Below are 20,496 nucleotides of genomic sequence, written 5' to 3'. Positions count from 1 at the left end.
CCAGCAAATATATTTAGTATTCATTAAAATTAGTTCACACTTCATGCGGTATACACGTTCCATAAATATGCACTGATGTCTATATCATCATGTTAAAACACAGAATGCTGGATTTTGTACAAAAGGAAAAAAAGCTTTCTGCTCAGTCCTATAAAGAGAATTCCATTCTAGCTCAAAAGCAGAATAACCTTAGCTTTGTTTGCCAAGGTACCAAGTCCTTTTAAAGATTTTTTTAAAAAAGAACCTCACAGCAACAGCACCATCTGCTATAAACTGCTTCTAACACAGGGTGAAATCTTGGCGTTTTTATTTTAGGATTTGGCACTACACAAACTCCGATATGATGACAGTATGTTTGGGGGAGAAAAGGTGTAAAACGGCTGTCTAGAAGAACCAGACAAACACACCTCCCACCAAAATTAAACAATGCAAATTATGCAGAAGAACCTCAGTGCCAACGAGGATCTTCACCTTCATCATGGAATGAAACTGCAGTATTTTCCAACCACTCATCAAATGACATATTTTAAAATACACAATTAGTTGGCTGACATATAAATTTATCTCTACGTGTGTTTTCTAAGTCCCTTCTCTATGCACTGTTCTAAATTACCTGTGTGTGCTATTCAGAGCACTGTATCTGTGGTATTTTGCCAAGGAGGTAATAGTCCAACGGCACAGATATGAATCGTTGCTATGCTACATAGAGGATTCATACACAGGAGACTCATACAAGGAATATGCTATATAAAATTAGTTACAATAATCCTGATTCACAATAGTAAAAATCAATAGGTGAAATATGCTAACACATAAAATTACTCATAAAACAGAATAAAAGCTTAGACTATTTTTCTGACTCAAATAAACCAGATTAAAAGGAATCATAACTTCCAATTCATTTATTACTAATTAATAAAATTTCAATAAGATTTCTGGAGGAAGAAAATTTATTTTTCATCCTCTTCACATGAAAATACAAAACTTGGCACCACTAAATCTGACCAAAAGCAAATTGGTGATTAGAAGTGAGAAGATCAATCAGAATAAAACTTACAGTACCTACTACAAGGCAAAAATGCCTTTTAAAAATGTTAATTTCTGTGTATACAATAAAATCACTTAGTAGCGAAAGCACCTGAAAGTACATACTAGTTTTTCATTATACATGAACTGAAATGATTCAACATGAGCTATAATGTTGACTATTACTATTTTACTGAGAACTAGAATTGCTTTATCTCACAGTTATAATACATGCAGCGTCAACATGGCTGTTTTCCTGATATCAAGTTGCTGCTTCTGAGTTTTCTTAAGTAGAGAATCTGTCTTACTTCCTACAAAACCTCAAAGAATAAAGAAGTAGCAGATCCTGGGTTCTGCTCACAAAGCAGACCAAACCTAGCTGATACTGCTATCTTGTTGACACAGCTGTGGATCAGATGACATTGTAAAAACAACCAGGAATAAATTTAGTCTTTGGATGAAACTGAATTTAAAACTGAAGCTAGCGGCCATTGAGTTTTTCACCCACTGAAGCTGTTATGAAGTGTTAACTAATGGCTGATGTTACCTGTGAGCTAAGGGCAGTGAGCTCCTCACTCTTAGCTTTAGCCTGCTGGAAGAGTGTCTGCACAGAGTCCTGGAAATCTGGAAACCCATCCTGTGGGTCAAAGAATATGTACTTTTTACTTTAAAATAACCATATTATCAAAAACTCAGAAGATGAAGCAAAGAAATCCACCTTAATCCTGATACCTGAGAAATCAAGATTAAGATTTTAACATACAATACTTCATTTCAGTCTTTATGGTAGAATTAATTACCTTATTTCCACAGTTGCAACCTCAATAAAAACACAGGAGAAAAAGATGAAAAAGTTTATACATTCACAGTGTTTTACACTGAAACACAGATTTTATGATCACTGATAATAATGATTATATAACATTTCATCTGGTGGTTTGACTGTTTAATCACCATCTTCATATTGGACATTTAGATTATTTGCCTTATTTTTTGGTTTTATGAAAAATACTGCAAAAATACTTTTCATGGAAATAGCATTTTCTATAGTTTAAAATACAACAGATTATCAGAAGTAGAACTGGTACAAAAGGATGAACACTTTTATGTCCATCACATATGTTCCTCAAGGGCCTTTACTGCTTTACTGTATCCTAAGCAAAGTATGACAGTCTTCCTTGCCAGTACTGGGTGTTGTTTTCTTAATTTTTGCCAATTTATATTTTTGTTTTGATAGTCAAAAAAATTTAACTTTACATATTGTAGCTATACTGAATATACACTTATTTACTTTGTGATTTCTTCTATTACTATACAATTCAAAAGACATTCTCTTTTGGAGATTTGAGAGGTATTCAAATCTACCCCCCAGTTTTCTAAAGTTTTATTCTATTGTTTCTTTCATTTTTAAAATGTTAACTCTCTAACCTATCTGGAATTTATTTTGTTATACGTAATGTGGTAAAGATCCAAAGTAAACTTCCAACCCGGATTTCTGCAGAATTCTTCCAAGCTGACTTGACATTTCTCCTTTACCATTTCACATGGCAGACAATGAGGTGAGGAATCAGAAAGACCTATACCTGTGTTCTGATTCCACCACCACTTACTAGCTACATGACACTGGATGAGTAACTTAACCCTCTGAACTTCAGTTTCTTCATATGGAGAATTAGGATAACCTATCCTATCAGGGCTGTTGTGAGATAAAGCAAATGAGATACTGCCTTTAGCATACAATAACTACTGAATAAATATATCAGTTGGTATTCTTATGTATACTTATTTCTATCTATTCTTATTAAGTAGAGTGTACTTGGGGCACTCTCCTCTTGGATAACACTTCAACTTATTTCCATTTTATACCATACATATATACATGTTATATATATGCAAATCTGTTTACTAATTTTATCAAATTTCTTTGCCTGTTTAGTGCTCCATATAAAATTTATAACTACAAACATCATGATAACATGGTTTTACTAACTCTACTAAAAATTACTCAAGAGATACTCAAGATACTGTCATTAACTTCCAAAACATTTTTCTCCTTGTTTGATAAAGCTTTATGTTTGTAGCAAAGGGTGAATAATGAAAAACTAAAGTTGTTACATAATAACAGAGCAGAAAAAGATGTAATAATAACAAATTATACTATTTCAAGTATGAAATACTGATTCAGATTTTCCCCATCAGGGTCTTTGCATAAAATTGCTTCTCCACTGCAAATCTCATGTTTTCAAATATTGCATCTACTCGAATTCATTTCCTAGTAGTTATTAATAACTGTCCATTTTTTAAAAATTCAAAGACATGAAATAAAGTAATTTAGAGTCAAAAGAAAGTAAATTTAACATCTTGAAATAGTCTTAGGTAGCTCCATGGTGGGTTGATATACAAATCAGCCTTTCTAAACTAAGAATAGCCACCTTTCTAGGCCTGTACAAGACCAAGGGCCCTGGGCTCAAAGGAATGCATAGAATACAATCATTAACTGAACTAGAATGAATTTCATAGAAGTGTATATAATTTAAACGAAAAGTACACTTTTCTTAGTCATTCCACTTTTCACCTAAGAATTTATTTAGACCTAAAACCCACCTTTATCTTTAACAAATCCTCCTTTAACTTTGAAAGTTCAATGAGGTAAGCCAGGAGAAAATAACACCAGTGAGAGCAGCTATCACTTTTCCGGTGCCTGCAATCAACCAGTTTCCTACCTATGTTCTGTATTTCACTTGTACTGTCTCATTTAATCCCACAAACAACCCTAGAGTTCCCTCATTTTATAGCTACAGACATTGGCTTCAAAGCCTATGTCCGAACCATAAAATCCTTGAGTTGCCACCTTTGTAAAACTAACAACAGTTACTAGAGGCATTTCTTTTATTTCCTTTATTTTAGAAGACAGATACAAGATATATATATAAATTACTATCATTTATGTCAAAGAATGTCCTATGTTTCCCTCTTGGAGTTTTACAGCATCTGGTCTTACACTGAGGTCTTTAATCCATTTCGAGCTTACTGTTGTATATAATGTTAGAGAATATTCTAATTTCATTCTTTTACATGTAGGTATCCAGTTTTCCCAGCATGACTTTTTTTTTTTAAATTAGTTGTAGGCTAATTACTTCACAACATTGCAGTGGGTTTTGTCCTACATTGACATGAATCAACCATGGAGTTACATGTATTCCCCATCCCAATCCGCCCTCCCACCTCCCTCTCCACCCGATTCCTCTGGGTCTTCCCAGTGCACCAGGCCCGAGCACTTGCCTCATGCATCCCACCTGGGCTGGTGATCTGTTTCATTATAGATAATATATACCAGCATGACTTATTAAAAAGACTGTCTTTTCTCCACTGTATAGTCTTGCCTCCTTCCTGCAGAACTGGCCATGGGTGTGTGGGTTTATTTCTGGGCTCCCTATCCTATTCCATTAATCTATTAATCTATTTGTCTATTTTTGTGTGCTAACACAGAACTGCCACATGACCCAGCAACTCCATTCCTGTATATATATCCAAAAGAAACAACAACACTAATTTGAAAAGATACATGCATCCCAGTGTTCACAGCAACATTTTTATAATTGCCAAAACACAAGAAGCAACCTGAATGTCCATCAACAGATGAATGGAAAGTTAGCCTCACTGCTTCCAGTTTTCTTTTTAAATAGAGACTAAAACATAGCTTAACTACTCAATGGAAATTTGTGGGGATTAAATGACAATGGAAATTTGTGGGGATTAAATAAAATAATGCAAATGGTAAAGGTTTGGAAAATCCACATTGCTACAGAAATATATGGCTGCACCACTGTCAGGATTATTAACCCTGAGGATTCTGAAAAGCTGGGAGAACCTCAAACTCGACATGGGCAAAGTTTTTACAAAATGGACACTGCTCCATCATTAATAAAGAGAAAGAAAAGCATGCAATAAGCAGTAAATAACACAGGTCAGTGGTCTCTCTCAGCTGGGTTCATTACTCATTCCAATTTTGTCCCAGTCTTTTGACAGTCCATCATGGATGAGAAAACTACTGGACTGAGTAGTTTTCACTTCATGACATAGAAAGTAAGTTTAAGGTACCCCAAAACATACAACTTAGAAATAAAACTGAGAACCTTCCCAAGGAAATGGTCTCTTTCCAAATCATGTTTGGTACAGGACTCTTCTTAGCATGTTTCTGAAGCTCCTTCCCCAGGAACCAGCTGTACCATGCTATGAGCAATGTGTCTTCCTGCCATTTTTGGCTGCTGTCATTAATCACTGTGTTCCCTTACTGGAGAGAGTCTGAGTCTGAGCCCTGAGAAAATAAAATATGCAGGGTGGGATGCTGCTCCTGATCTAATTACTCTCATCTCATTGGTCTCCACCCCCATCCCTCCTCATCCTTTTCCACCAAATACTAGCAACTCGCTTTAAAACCACTGCTTAGCTATCTTTAAAAAGACTCGTTCCAACAGATGTTCTTAGTCTCACACGTGCATTTTCCCTTTTCCTACTCACACTTTCTGTATGAATAGCAGATTGTAATGCTTCTGTTTTTCTGATCCAGAGGGGAAGAGTCTACATCAAATTAGACCAGCTTTCCTTTCAGCAAGCTTGGTAACAGCGTAGGTGGATATTCTGACCCTCCTCCCCCTCCTTCCTCACTCTCCCACCCCCACCCTGTGGGGACTGCTAGCAGATGCTTCCTCTAAGTCCTTTTTCAAGCCCCAATCCTCTGACTTTCTGGTCTCTGTTAACAAACTTCATTTCTCTCCTCCAGTTATCCCTGACTGCTGTGCACTCCCAGCCCACATAGGACCAAGAATGCTGTCACCTCTCATCCCTTCGCCTAGTCTCCGGCGATTTCAGGGAGCGAAGAAAGCTGAGAGACGGGACTAAACAGTAACAGTCCATTCAGTCAGCTGCCATCACCAGGGCTAAGACTGCTTGTTTCACTCATCCTCCCTCTCTCCTACCGTAATGCTTATTACACTGGAAGAAAGGACAGGGTTTGTTCACAGGATACGCTCTTGATAAAAAAGAAAAGATATCAATTGAATCCACTCATAACTAATGCTATAACTGAGAGGAAGGCAAGAGAGTCAGCGACTTTGGCTCTTGATTTTTCATCTCCTTTAACTTGCAATCAAGCCCTCTTAAATACATTTGTCACAGAGTATAAAAAACTGTAACTAATTTTTCTTGATTTATTCTGCTAATCTTCCCAATGCACTGTTTCTTCTTCATTCAAAAAAATGAGTATGTCAAATGGTGTTATTACATTTTGTAACTTAGATTGTTAGTTTTTCTACTCAAGATGCATAACTTCCTTGAATTAGATAATAACTGTCATTCTTTCCCTCTGCTCAGACTCCCAGTCTCGTGCACATTTTGCCACTCTTACCATTCTAGCAGGAGGAAAGCATTTTTCACACCTTAGGTGCTTCGTGAATGATCATCAGCACCCAGGAGAGTGGTACTGCTTTGAAGTTTACAAGTCAGACCTAGATTTGAAGGCCAGGCTCTGGCTACTAGATAGTAATGTTAAAAGGCAGGCAAGTGTCTGAGCCTTTCTGGGTTTCTCCTTGGCTGTAAGTGGAACTCATAAAGCCTTCATACAGAGTAGACAAGGTTTGTGATAATGAATTTTAAATGCCTAGCAGGGACAGGCACATAACAGACTCAATAAAATCAGTTATTTCCACAAATGACCCAGAGCTAGCTTTGAGGTCTCTAATGAAAAAGAATAAATGTAATCCATTAGCATTTTAGCTGAAAGTGGATTCACAGAGGACGGTGATCTAGCCTCAACAGCAGAAATATTGCCAAACCTCACTAACTAACATATAGGGCCAAAGAGGCTTTCCCCAGAGGCTGTATACTAAGTGACAGGCTGCCCTAACAAGGCCTCCGGAAGTCAGCAGCCTTTTTTCTCCGTGACTATCTCATATATTCCAGGAATTATAAAGTTCCAAACTTCTACATTTCTTAATGTCTTATATCCCTACAGGAAGGAACACTATTTAAGAATAAGAGATTATCCTGAGTACTTCACAACATGTATACTGACACTCAACACTGACAAATCAAATAAATAGTTAACTATTTCTTAGGGGGAACAACCATATATATATATATATGTATATATATATATATGGATGGATGGATAATATTCTCTATCTAATGAGAGAAAAATCAGACAATGATTTTAACATTTTGTTCCACTCCACCTCTCACCAACAGATCAGGAAAATATGGCAACTACTGAGCGCGAATAAAGCACTAGTTTTTTAGTGTATTCTCATGCATTGAAAATGGCGCAAAAGAAAATGTTTCTCTTTCCTTTCCATGTCTACTCTGAGTTAATTCTATTTCATCTATCAGACACTACATTTCTTTTTGTTCTCCGATGTTACAGATCTTAAAAACGATCATTTTAAGATTGAAAAAACTCAGCAACTTGGCAAGTATGCTCACTGGTTGCTGACAAAAATTTTGGAAAAATGGAGAGAAAAAAAGGACTCATTAATTTGAGTCTAGTAATTAAGAATCTTACAGTACAATAAGCTAAGCTTATTTTTATATAACTTTTTCTTAATAGAGAATTAATGAGCTAAGAATCACAAAACAATACTCAAATGAAATAAGACAAACAGTATACTCAAAGAATTCTAAAATCTTTCTCATTTACTTATGATGTCCTTTGTGACAGCCAAATATTCTGGAAAAACTGGTCTTACTGTTCTCTAAACACACAGAGTATTTCCTTACCTCTGTGTCTTTGCCCATGCTAGTCTTTCTTTGCAACGCCCCTCCACCTTCCACCCCACATCCCTACCTTCTGAAATCCTACCCTTCTTTTAAGATCCAGCTCAGATGGTATCTCCTCATGGAGCCTCCCCTAATCCCCAGCAGCCACAGGGAAGGCAGACACAAACAAAGCACTGATGCTCGGTGGTCTTCTCAGGGGAGTGCGACCCTGTACTGCTAACACTCACTCCCTCAGGGTCAGCTTCCGAAACCCAATGAGCAGCTCCAGGGCCTCAAATCTGACTTAGAGCACACAAGAGAATTTATACAAGAGAATTTCAAACGCCTAGCAGGGACAGGCATATAACACCATTTACGCGAGTACTGTGTATCTTACAAAGCATTACACATTACACTATATACACGTGTAGGTGTACACACAGGCATAACACACATTTTGCATAAATCAATGCTCTGCAATACACAAGTTTTTAAAAAAACACTAAGCAAAAACAAGACAAAAAATAAACCAACAAAAGTAAACATCTGTCCTAAATTCAAAACCATAAATCCCTATTCATTTTTAAAATCAAGAGTTTAGTGTCTATAAGAACACTTGGGGTTTATTAGTCACTTGTCTGTTTAGGAAGGGTTAGAACTGTTATTCACAGAAAAAGGAAACAATGATTATCTTAATTCTAAATCCACAACTGTACAAATGGCTTTGGGAAGTCTAGTAAAGTAATAAACTAATCATATAGAACTATAATTCAATTGGGGCTTCCCAGATGGCGCTGCGGTAAAGGACCTGCCTGACAACGCAGGAGACCTAAACGATGCGTGTTCAACCCCTGGGTCGGGAAGATCCCCGGGAGGAGGGCACGGCAGCCCATTCCAGTATTTCTGCCTGGAGAATCCATAGACAGAGGAGCCTGGTGGGCTATACTCCACAGGGCTGCAAAGAGTCAGACACGACCGAAGCAACTTAAAACGCACGCATAACTCAAATATCTCTAGTGAATATAAAGGACTGGAAGGGTCACATCTAACTTCAACCTAACACTGTGAGCTCCTAAGAAGAAATCCAAAACACTGTAACTGGATATAGAAATAGTCAGCCTACATTTCAGATCAGGGCTACGGAGAGGGTCAGAAAGACTTATCAATACAGCATAACAAGCAAACACTATAGCTCCAACAGTCCATGAGATTCATGATCTCAGACTTCAGTGTTCACCAGTGACCTCTGAAGCTAGACAAAAGGAAACCATGGGTTGAAAACGTGAGAACAGCCTGAGTCACAATGGCATGGAGGGTCAACGGTGAGAAAGAGAGGCAGACGTATTCTCTAATAACCCAGTAGCTGACTGATCACCTTTCCTGGCCACAGGGCACCTTCCTGCCTCTAACTCCTCCACTACCCTTTAGTAGTTTCTTTGTTTATCCAGTTTCCCTTCTAGAGGCAGAGTCACTAACAGATAAATCCACAGAGATCCTCTCTTACTCATTATTTTGAGAGGCAACAGGAGAAAATATTGCACTAGCTAGCTCTTTCAATGGCCTTAAGTCATTTCAGTAAGTTTTTTGAGTACTATATGTGAGGTTAACCCATCTTAAACATTACTCCTGAGTTAACACTGAAGTAGATTACAAACATAAACACACTTTTTAAAAAGGTGCTCATTTTGGACACTTTTCTTCTGTGAGACCCACTGTGTATAGCTAAAGCTTTTAGAACGTAAAGGTATTTACTCATGGCCAGTCATGATTTCATCTAACAGATTTTAAGTCCTACACAAGGCACTATTATAAACTAAGTAAAAGTAGTGGACAGACAGATAAGAGCTCTACTTTCACCTAATGGGGCAGACCAGTAACAAATTAAAAACACATCCGTAAGAGTTTCAGACACGGGTAAGCGCTATGAAAACAAACACGCCCCGCCAGGACAGAGAGCCTAGATGTGATGGGGGGTGACAGTGCCTCTTTAGGAGGGAAGCAGGGAGCTCCGAGGAAACGGCTGAAGCCGTGTGAAGACCTAGAGGGCAACAGCCAGCCAGCACTGAGCCACACCTGAGTCTGACGTGTTCCAGGAACAGAAAGGTGGTCAGTGGAGCTGGGACACAGTAAGAATGGGGAAGTGGGGAAGCAGATGAGGTTAGAGAGTCAGGTCAGAGTCGGCTCAGACAGGGTCTTCGGAGCCTCAGGAAAAAGTGTAGCTTTTATTCTAGGCAGAGTAGACAGCCACTAGAAAGATTTAAGCAAGAAAAGGGATGTATGTTTTTAAAAGATTAACTCTGGCTTTGGTAAAAATGAAAGATTATTGCAGGCAATCAGATGCTTAGCAAGAATAACCTGATTATGGAAATTTAGAGTAGTTAAACACAGCTTGTTTTCCTTAACAAGAAATTAAATAATGAATGACCAAGAGTAGTGACCTCTCTCCCCTGTCCAAGAAAAAAAGGAGCTGCCTGCTCTGCTTCAGACTGGCCTTTAGAAAAGTATCAATCCAAATTAAAGAGTTTCATTCTGAAACTAGTTCTGAGAGTCCTAAGAAAAACATATTTTTCTTGCTCAACTCACCTTACCACTCACAGGTCTAAAATCAGAAAGACAGCCTCAGCAGTTATACCCTTAAAGAGGCTTTTAATTACAGTAAAGTTTTCATAACTTTAAGCTACCGAAGTGTCACGTCTCTCAGATATTTAATATAAAGAAATTAAACTTTAGCTACTTTGAGTCTACTTGATAAGATGACTGATGATGTAAATAAAATTATAAAAGGGACAGTTTAACCAATAAGGAGTTTTAAATCTGTAAGAAACAACTATTTACAAATCAACCTTTGATAAACTGACTGGGCCCCAAGCTCATCACTGCTGTTTCCTTCTAGGAGTTTTCTGAGTATCCTAGTTCAAATTACTACAGATACTTAATTTTTCAGATTCCACAATTCATATTTTCTCACTAGCTGATGGGACCATTCCTTCTTTTTCAGTTGAACTAGTAAGCAACCACTATTAGCATAAGAAAAGATAACACATAATCATACCTCTACTTTAATTCTCTTCGGGGATAATTCATCTCTCTCTCCACATTTTGACCTGAGGGGAATGAGGGAGAGAGAAAAATTTGATAAGGTAACAAATTTTTTCTAAAGGCATCTAAATCTATAAACTTCCACCAAAACAAACAACTCTGGAACCCTACCACCAGAAATAAGACATTCATAATGAACATTAAATAATGAAAAAGAAATTTTCATAATTTCTAAGTTAACAATGGGGAAAGAGACAAACACAACTACATTATACATTTTAAAAGGCCACTACCTAAGAATGCCTAAAACAGAAAATACTCAGTATTAATGAGTACCACAAAATGAAAAAAGGAAAAAAATCGAGGACTGTATTCTATGCGATCCTTCATGGATCAGTACAATTTAGAATAAAACGACAATAACGACCATTTAAGATGAATGCTTAAGGCTACATGAGATTAAAGTACATTTTGTCTATCTATCAGAACTATACACGCATCTTCCCTTGATCTTTAGGTATCCCTCTGCTGGGAATCTATCCCACAGAAGCACATACACAAACATCAAATATAACCGCCAATTCAACTACGGCAACTCATAAATTTTTAAGTTATACCTCAACACAAAAGATGTTAAAATGTGGAAAAACACATCTCAGAATCAACAAAATATGCATTAGGTTAATGTGGTATTACTTATAATGACAAAAGACTAGAGACAAGTCATGTGTCCACCAAGGGACTGGTTAAATGAATCATGGTAGATCCACATAATGCAGTTTCCTGCAGCTGTTAAAAACATAGTGACGAAGATCTCTAAGACATGTTAAACTAAGAATGAAATACAACATAATGCAGACACATGCTACTTCTTTTCCAAGAAAAAGAAAAGGTATAAGTGAGAAATACATACACATAGACAAACACTAGAAGGATGAAAAAGAAACTAATAAAAACTACCAACAATGAGAAGAGGAACAGAGTAAAAAAGACAGAAACGAGAGTGCAACTTCTGGTATCAGCTTTTTACTTAGTTTCAACTTATAATGTGAAAGTCTTATGTATTGCAAAATGATTTAACTTAAAATATACAAATGTAAATAAATACTATAAAAAATAAAAATTGTTGAAAGCAGTGGTTTCTGGGTCTTAGTATTCAGAAAGAAGGGGAAGCAGGGTAACTGCTTTGTAATGAGCCTTGTGTACTTAAGACGTGTGAAATAAGACTTCATATACCATGTACATGTACTACTTTGATTAAAGAAATTTATTTATGTAAATGTCAGAAAACTTTGTATGACACAGTGAAGAAAACGTCACAAAAATCAGCTTTTGAACATTCAACCAAAAAAAAAATCTTGTAAATAATCCTCTAATGTCGCTGTATATTCTTACCCTGATCATTTATTTTGCATAATTTTACTTGTTGCTGATTTCTAAGTACATGGGCTCTTGACGGAACAGACGACAAAGCTACTAGGAGTTAGGGAAAATAATGGTAATGAAAGCAAATGCCTGTCTAGGTGGTTTTCAAGTTTGAACACGCACAAGAATCATACCAGCTGCTTGTGAAAGTTTGGACTCTAAGGTTCCATCCTCAGAGGATGTGATTTATTAGAGCTGGGAAGGGCACTCAAGATATGGTTTTTTCAATATACACTCAGTCACGCTAATTCATCTCCTCACAGAAGCAGTGGCAAACACAGCTGAGCACGCACTGGAAATCAGGGTCCATATGAAGCCAAGTGAACAAGATCAAAATGTTCCTCTATCTACAGACAATGCTTAGAGTTTAAGTGAGGGTAAGATGAAGAATATATTATGTGTATGTTTACATTAAATTTTAAAATCACCGCTGCTTTTCAACATGAGGTTTTTTATTTCAAGCATATATTCCATACTTCACTCACTAGTAACCTAGTATTTTCCAATTTGCCTTTGCATACTGGGTAATGAAGTCTTTATCTCTTTAGTTAATCTCATCAGATGGCAAAGTGAAGTTGCTCAATTGTGTCTAGCTCTTTGAGACCACATGGAACTGTAGCCTGCCACGCTCCTCTGTCCATGGGATTTTCCAGGCAAGAATACTGGAGTGGGCTGGCCACTTCCTTCTGCAGGGGATCGTCCCAACTTAGGGATCCAACCCAGGTCCCCCGCACCACAGGCAGACTCTCTACAGTCTGAGCCACCAGGGAAGCCCCTCAGATTGGCAAACACTTTGCAAAAGAAAACACACTCCTTTCAGAGAGAGTTCATGTAGTTTGTATAGTATACAAATAAGTCTATAAATGCTGCTTAACTAAATCCTTTCATCACACTCAAAACCAAAGCATCTATGTGAGAGAAGAATGCTGAGAACCACTACCAAACCAACACTACAGAGCTAGGGAACTATCTTTCAAAAGACAATAAAAGAGGATTAGACAAAGTAACAAACTTCAGCAACAATGTTTTGAAAATTCATTTCACTGTTGATAGAATTATAACCACACTTCTACTTTTCTCAAATATACTCTTATCAGTGGACTGTTTCAAGCTCTACTTTATCAAACTGCAAAAGCACTGTCAGTTACACACTTACTTGGTGGTTCTGTAAGTATATTTATAGGTGACTTCTCGAGAAATCTGCCTGGCGAGGGCAAAAAGTTCATCTCTTCTTGTCAGCAGGGCATTATCCTTTACACAGAGCTGAGCAGCCGCTTCATTAACAGTGAGCTGTATTTCAAAATAAAGTTTCCAAAGTTATAAGCATTTTTATTTTATCAATGTAGAAAATGTTTCACTTGAGAACATAAAAATGTCACATCATTATGTAGTTAAATCATAACTTATGAAAATCAGGATAGCCTTTACTCCTAATTAGTCCTACTGCCTAATTACAGAAGAAAATTAAGTCACCTACACCTCTCAGAACTCAAACTAATCAAAACGGTCACCTTGGTTTTATTTACACACTTTATTTATTTTTAAGTAGAAGAATTTATGGAAAATAAGCAAAATAAAAAGTTTAAAAATGTTCTGCATCTTTTTTTGCTTGTGAGAAACCAAGGGATCTGATTATATGATATGGTGATAATATTTCCTTAACTGAAACTGAATATATCACAAAAATATACAAGCAGTTCATGCAGCTGAACACCAGAAAAATAAACAACCCAATGAAAAAATGGGCCAAAGAACGAAACAGACATTTCTCCAAAGAAGACATACAGATGGCAAACAAACACATGAAAAGATGCTCAACATCACTCATTAGCAGAGAAATGCAAATCAAAACCACAATGAGGTACCATTACACACCAGTCAGGATGGCTGCTATCCAAAAGTCTACAAGCAATAAGTGCTGGAGAGGGTGTGGAGAAAAGGGAACCCTCTTACACTGTTGGTGGGAATGCAAACTAGTACAGCCACTATGGAGAACAGTGTGGAGATTGCTTAAAAAACTGTAAATAGAACTGGCATACGATCCAGCAATCCCACTGTTGGGTATACACACTGAGGAAACCAGAAGTGAAAGATACACGTGTACCCCAATGTTCATCGCAGCACTGTTTATAATAGCCAGGACATGGAAACGACCTAGATGCCCATCAGCAGACACATGGATAAGAAAGCAGTGGTACATACATACAATGGAATATCACTCAGCCATTAAAAAGAACACATTTTAGTCAGTGCTGAGGTGGATGAAACTTACTACAGAGTGAAGTAAGTTAGAAAGAAAAACACTAATACAGTATATTAACATACATATATGGAATTTAGAAAGACGGGAACGATGACCCTATATGTGAGACAGCAAAAGAGACACAAATGTAAAGAACAGACTTTTGGACTCTGGGAGAAGGCAAGGGTGGGACAATTTGAGAGAACAGCATTGAAACATGTATATTAACATATGTGAAACAGATGACCAGTCCAAGTTCGATGCATGAGACAGGGCACTCAAAGCTGGTGCACTGGGACAACCCAGAGGGATGGGAAGGGGAGGGAGAGGGAGGGGGGTTTGAGTCGGTGGGACACATGTACACCTGTGGCTGATTCATGTCAATGATGGCAAAAACCTCCACAATATTGTAAAGTAATTAGCCTCCAATTAAAATAAATAAATTAATTTACAAAACTGAATATACATGGTTTGATAATGTGAAGTGACATGCAAATTCTTAGGAATAAAAATTAAATTATATTCATTAAATATTTATAAAATCACTTAGTAAAAGATAATAAAAAAGTATCATCACACATGAGGGCTAAAAAGGAAAAACAAGGTCTTAGAGTTACCAAATCTCTAAGATTCAGTTGTTCAGTTACTAAGCTGTGTCTGACTCTCTGCGACCCCATGAACTGCAGCACACCACGCTTCCTTGTTCTTCACTATCTCCTCGAGTTTGTTCAAACTCATGTCCACTGAGTCAGTGATGCCATCCAACCATCTCATCCTCTGTCACCCCCTTCCCCGCTTGCCCTCAATCTTTCCTAGTATCTGGGTCTTTTCCAATGAGTCGACTCTTTGCATCAGGTGGCCAAAGTGTTAGAGCTTCAGCATCAGTCCTTCCAGTGAATATTCAGGGTTGATTTCCTTTAGGATTGACTGGTTTGATCTCTTTGCTGTCTAAGGGACTCTGAAGAGTCTTCACTAGAACCACAGTTCAAAAGCATCAAATCTTCTTTATGGTCCAAAGCATGTATGGTCACATCCATACATGACTACTGGAAAAACCATAGCTTTAACTATACAGACCTTTGCTGGCAAAGTGATGTCTCTTTTTTAATACGCTGTCTAGGTTTGTCATAGCTTTTCTTCCAAGGAGCAAATGTGTTTTAATTTCATGTAATTCTATTCTTTCATCTAAGTGTTAAATATTGCCAGTAGAGAGTTGCTCATTGACGCAACACCAGTTCTAAAAATCTCAGTATCAATTGTTATCCTAAAGTCCAACTCTATAATTTGCTTAATAGACTAGAGCATGTTTTTCATATAATGTTGTCAATTTAAATAGATGTAAGAAACTGCCAAGGGCTATATCAGACTTTTTTAAAAAGCAAGAAACCCATTCCAGGCATGATTGACGGCAAATTGACGGGACCTGAAGGCAGAGAGGCGTAGGAGTCTGCTCCATCACTTACCAGCTGTGTAACTTTGGACATGTAAAAACGTCTCAGAGCCTCAGTTTTCTCTGCGGCAAAACCGGATAATATCACTACCTCCAAGGACTCTAACAAGAAGTGAGAAGACACACTTGCCACAAAGTTGTTTTAGTATCAATTCTCATTTTCCTTTGATAAGCAATCAGGCATTTACTCTTCCTCCCTACCCAGACATTCCACTTTACTCACAATAACTTTTTTAAAAAAGTTTTTAAAACACAGAGAAGCAAAAGAAAACAAATGCAACATGCATTCCATCCAGAATGACTATTAATATTTTTATGCATATTATTCAAATATTCCTTTGTGTACATACATGTGAATACAGGTGTGTAACCTCCCTTCCTTCACTTGACATATGCTGCATTTTTACTTTTTCATATGTTAAGCCAGAGACTTGGCTTCTCAGTCTCTGGCATGGGTTGTGAGCTTAATGAATATTGACTAATGAATGTATATAAGTATTCTTTACATTGTAATTTTTACTAACTAGACACACAAATCACTGCAGATGGTGACTGCAGCCATGAAATTAAAAGATGCTTACTCCTTGGAAGGAAAGTTATAACCAACATATACAGCATATTAAAAAGCAGAGATATTACTTTGCCAACAAAGGCCTGTCTAGTCAAAGCTATGGTTTTTCCAGTAGTCATGTATGGATATGAGAGTTGGGCCATAAAGAAAGTTGAGCACCAAGGAATTGATGCTTCTGCACTGTGGTGTTGGAGAAGACTCTTGAGAGTCCCTTGGACTGCAAGGAGGTCCAACCAGTCCATCCTAAAGGAAATCAACCTGGAATATTCATTGGAAGGACTGATGCTGAAGCTGAAATTCCAATACTTTGGCCACCTGATGTGAAGCACTGACTCATTGGAAAAGACCCTGATGCTGGGAAAGACTGAAGGCAGGAGGAGAAGGGGATGACAGAGGATGAGGACAGACGACAGAGGACAGAGGATGGTATTACCAACTCGATGGACATGAGTTTGAGTAAGCTCCGGGAGTTGGTGATGGACAGGGAGGCCTGGTGTGCTGCAATCCATGGGGTCGCAAAGAGTTGGACACAACTGAGCGACTGAACTGAACTAAATGCTTGTAATGTGGCTACTGGCAATTAAGGCCAGGTTTCTTATTTTAAACCCATGGCTGAATATAAAAACATAATAGGAAGAAATTATTTTCAGCCTTCTCCCTCCCCTCCTAAAGAATCATCAGTAGATCAATTTCTTCCCTAAGTGCTTTTGATAAGCACAATGTTACAGGAGCAAAAAGTAAAACATACTGCAAAGAATAATTTCCTAAATAACTTAGCTTCAACTGCAGCTTAGTGGTAGCTACAGTGACCTTTAAATATCCTTTTTGAGTTGCCTGTTATGTAGCTAGTTCTTTTTTGTGCTCATAAACCTAAGTACGTATGGAGAAATTCTGGTTGTCAGTAAGATATTTTAACTGACAACATTTCAGACGTACCAGCTCATGCACAGCCATAGATAATAAAAACTTTTCAACATAAATTAAAAACAGTGTTCTAGTATTCCTTTCATCATCCTACCAGAAACCAAGAAAAACAAACAGAACACAATCTCTGTAACTGAATTCAGGCTCTAACAGACCAAAAACTATACTGAACTCCCCAGGTCCTCAGAGAGCCTTCTGGCAAAAAAACTGAGGCTAGAGAAATAACGGTAGCTCACTCCAAGTTGTAATATGAAGCCAATTCATCAAGCTTTCCCCTCAAAAATTATTTTCTGTAAGTATCTTCTAGATTTCATAATCCTAGTTGCTAATAATTAAATCAGTAACAATTATGATATATTTTAAAAAGAAAAATTATCCAAACCAGTAGTCAGTCACTGCAGCACCAAGCTAGCTTTTTAAAAGTTCTAAGTTTCTAATTTTGTTAAAAGTATAAAATAAGATACTCTCCCTCATTGGTTTACATACTTCCTCCACTTCCTCCTTTCATAGCTAAAAATACCAAAATTCCATTCAGATCTTTGTGAAAAGATTTCTTAAAGTTAGCCTTCTATTATTTATAACTAGATTTAATGTCTTTGCTGGCAGTATTTAAAATGATAATCTTTTAACAATCAAACGATTGTGACTTTCAATTAAGCTTCACATAAGGGTTAGCATAACACTACAACATGAAGGCTATGTAACAGGGAGGCTCAGAGGGCAATCAAGACTTCCATTTCCAGCAGAGGGAGGGCTATGTACTATGCCTGGCCCTCTCACATTTCTCACAGGAAAAATGGCGGCTAAAATAGGAAGAAAAAATATCTTTACATTAATAAGCCAGCAAGACAGTAAGAACTACTGAGGCCAAAATGAATGAAGACAGTATCTCAAAGACTAAGTTGAGGACAGATGCTAAACCAGATGAACTTTTAGAATTTCAATCTTCACAGCCTTGTTAGGCTGGTGAGTATGCGGAGAGAGTAACAGAAAAACCCCAGAATCCATCAAAGGAGAGGCTGAAGAGTCAAAGACCTTTCCTCCATAAAGGTGAAAAATAATACAAAAGTACTACAGCCAAATGTAAGACAGAATCAGAAACATACCTGGACACGGTTCCCCCTCACCCCCAGGGAAATGCAAGGAGAATTACCAGTCTTGAGCCTTATTACTAACTGGGAGAGAATTTCATAAACCCAAATCAGCTCCTCACATGGGTTTCAGCCCTGATTCACACTGACAGCCGGAGACTTTACTTCCCGGGGGCTCCACAGTTGTAGAGTGTGGGGCACAGGGGTCTGGTAGAAGCAAAAACAAAAAACCTCTAGGAGAGTCCATTTTCTTCCTAGCTCTCAAAACATTTCCACAGTTTCAAGAAATATGAGTTCATACACAGAAATCATTAAAGAGTCAAAGGAAGAAGGAATCAAAAGTAAAAACCAGCAGAAACAGTCCCTCAAGGACTTCATTTAAAGAGATAAAAGGAGTTGAAAATATGACCAAAAGAGTAATATAGTAAAAATGACCGAGAAAAATTGAGAAGTCAGACGGAGAGAAGAATTAAGGAGGAATAAGAATTGGGGTATAGGAAAAAAAGACTTCTAAAGCAGACAGTAGTCACATAACCACTGGCTTCTAAACACAATGAAAGCCAAAGGCCAAGGAAATGATACCTTTGATTACGAACAGAAAGTAAATAACAATATAGAATTTGATACCCAAAATAAGTAGCAATTAAGAATGAAGACAAAGCTAGTGGTGGAGGTGATGCAACTGCAAATGAGCTACTTCAAATCCTAAAAGATGATGCTGTTAAAGTGCTGTCAATATGCCAGTAAATTTGGAAAACTCAGCAGTGGTTGGTTAGTTTTCATTCCAATCCCAAAGAAAGGCAATGCCAAAGAATGCTCAAACTACTGTACAACTGTGCTCATTTCACGTGCTAGTAAGGTAATGCTCAAAATCCTTCAAGCCAGTCTTTAGCAGTACGTGAACCAAAAACTTCCAGATGTACAAGCCAGATTTAGAAAAGGCAGCAGAACCACAGATCAAATTGGCAGCATCTGCTGGATCATAGAAAAAAGCAAGGCAATTACAGAAAAACATCTTCTGCTTCACTGACTATGCTTAAAGCCTTTGACTGTGTGGATCACAACAAACTGGAAAATTCTTACAGAGATGAGAATACCAGACCACTTTATCTGTTTCCTGAGAAATCTGTATGCAGGTCAAGAAGCAACAGTTTTAACTGGACATGGAACAGCAGACTGGTTCAAAATTGGTAAAGGAGTAAGTCAAGGCTGTATATTGTCACCCTGCTTATTTTACTTATATGCAGAGTACATCATGCGAAATGCCAGGCTGGATGAAGCACAAGCTGGAATCAAGATTGCCAGGAGAAATATCAATAACCTCAGATATGCAGATGATACCACCCTTATGGCAGAAAGTGAAGAACTAAAGAGCCTCTTGATGAAAGTGAAAGAGGAAAGTGAAAAGTTGGCTTAAAACTCAATATTCAGAAAACTAAGATCATGGCATCTGGCCCATCACTTCATGGCAAATAGATGGGGAAAGAATGGAAACAGTGAGAGACTTTATTTTCTTGGGCTCCAAAATCACTGCAGATGGTGACTCCAGCCATGAAATTAAAAGACACTTCCTTCTTGGAAGGAAAGCTATGACCATCGTAGGCAGCATATTAAAAAGCAGAGATGTTACTTTGCCAACAAAGGTCCGTTTAGTCAAAGCTATGGTTTTTCCAGTAGTCATGCATGCATGTGAGAGTTGGACTATATGAGAAAGAAAGCTCAGTGCTGAGCAATTGATGCTTTTGAACTGTGGTGATGGAGAAGACTCTTGAGAGTCCCTCAGACTGCAAGGATATCCAACCAGTCCATCCCAAAGGAAATCAGTCCTGAATATTCATTGGAAGGACTGATGTTGAAGCTGAAACTCCCAATATTTTGGCCACTTGCTGTGAAGAACTGACTCATTGGAAAAGACCCTGATGCTGGGAAAGATTGAAGGCAGGAGGAGAAAGGGACAACAGAGGATGAGATGGTT

General features: G+C 37.7%; 1 protein-coding gene across 3 annotated transcripts in view; it reads right to left on the bottom strand.

The window, feature by feature from the left end:
* Positions 1–20,496, bottom strand: part of NAB1 (NGFI-A binding protein 1) — a 48,604-nt gene that overhangs the window by 8,500 nt on the left and 19,608 nt on the right. For all 3 annotated transcript variants that reach the window (XM_065931945.1, XM_065931944.1, XM_065931943.1), the window contains 3 exons: positions 13,400–13,533; positions 10,832–10,883; positions 1,574–1,663 (listed from right to left, as the gene is read on the bottom strand). In XM_065931945.1, coding sequence (XP_065788017.1) covers positions 1,574–1,663; positions 10,832–10,883; positions 13,400–13,533 — 276 coding nt within the window. The remainder of the gene's footprint in view (positions 1–1,573; positions 1,664–10,831; positions 10,884–13,399; positions 13,534–20,496) is intronic.

Source organism: Muntiacus reevesi, chromosome 3, assembly GCF_963930625.1.
Source record: "Muntiacus reevesi chromosome 3, mMunRee1.1, whole genome shotgun sequence".
Classification (NCBI taxonomy): Eukaryota; Metazoa; Chordata; class Mammalia; order Artiodactyla; family Cervidae; genus Muntiacus; species Muntiacus reevesi.
The sequence above is the reverse complement of the archived record's forward strand: the minus strand, read 5'-3'. Positions and strand labels throughout refer to the sequence as shown.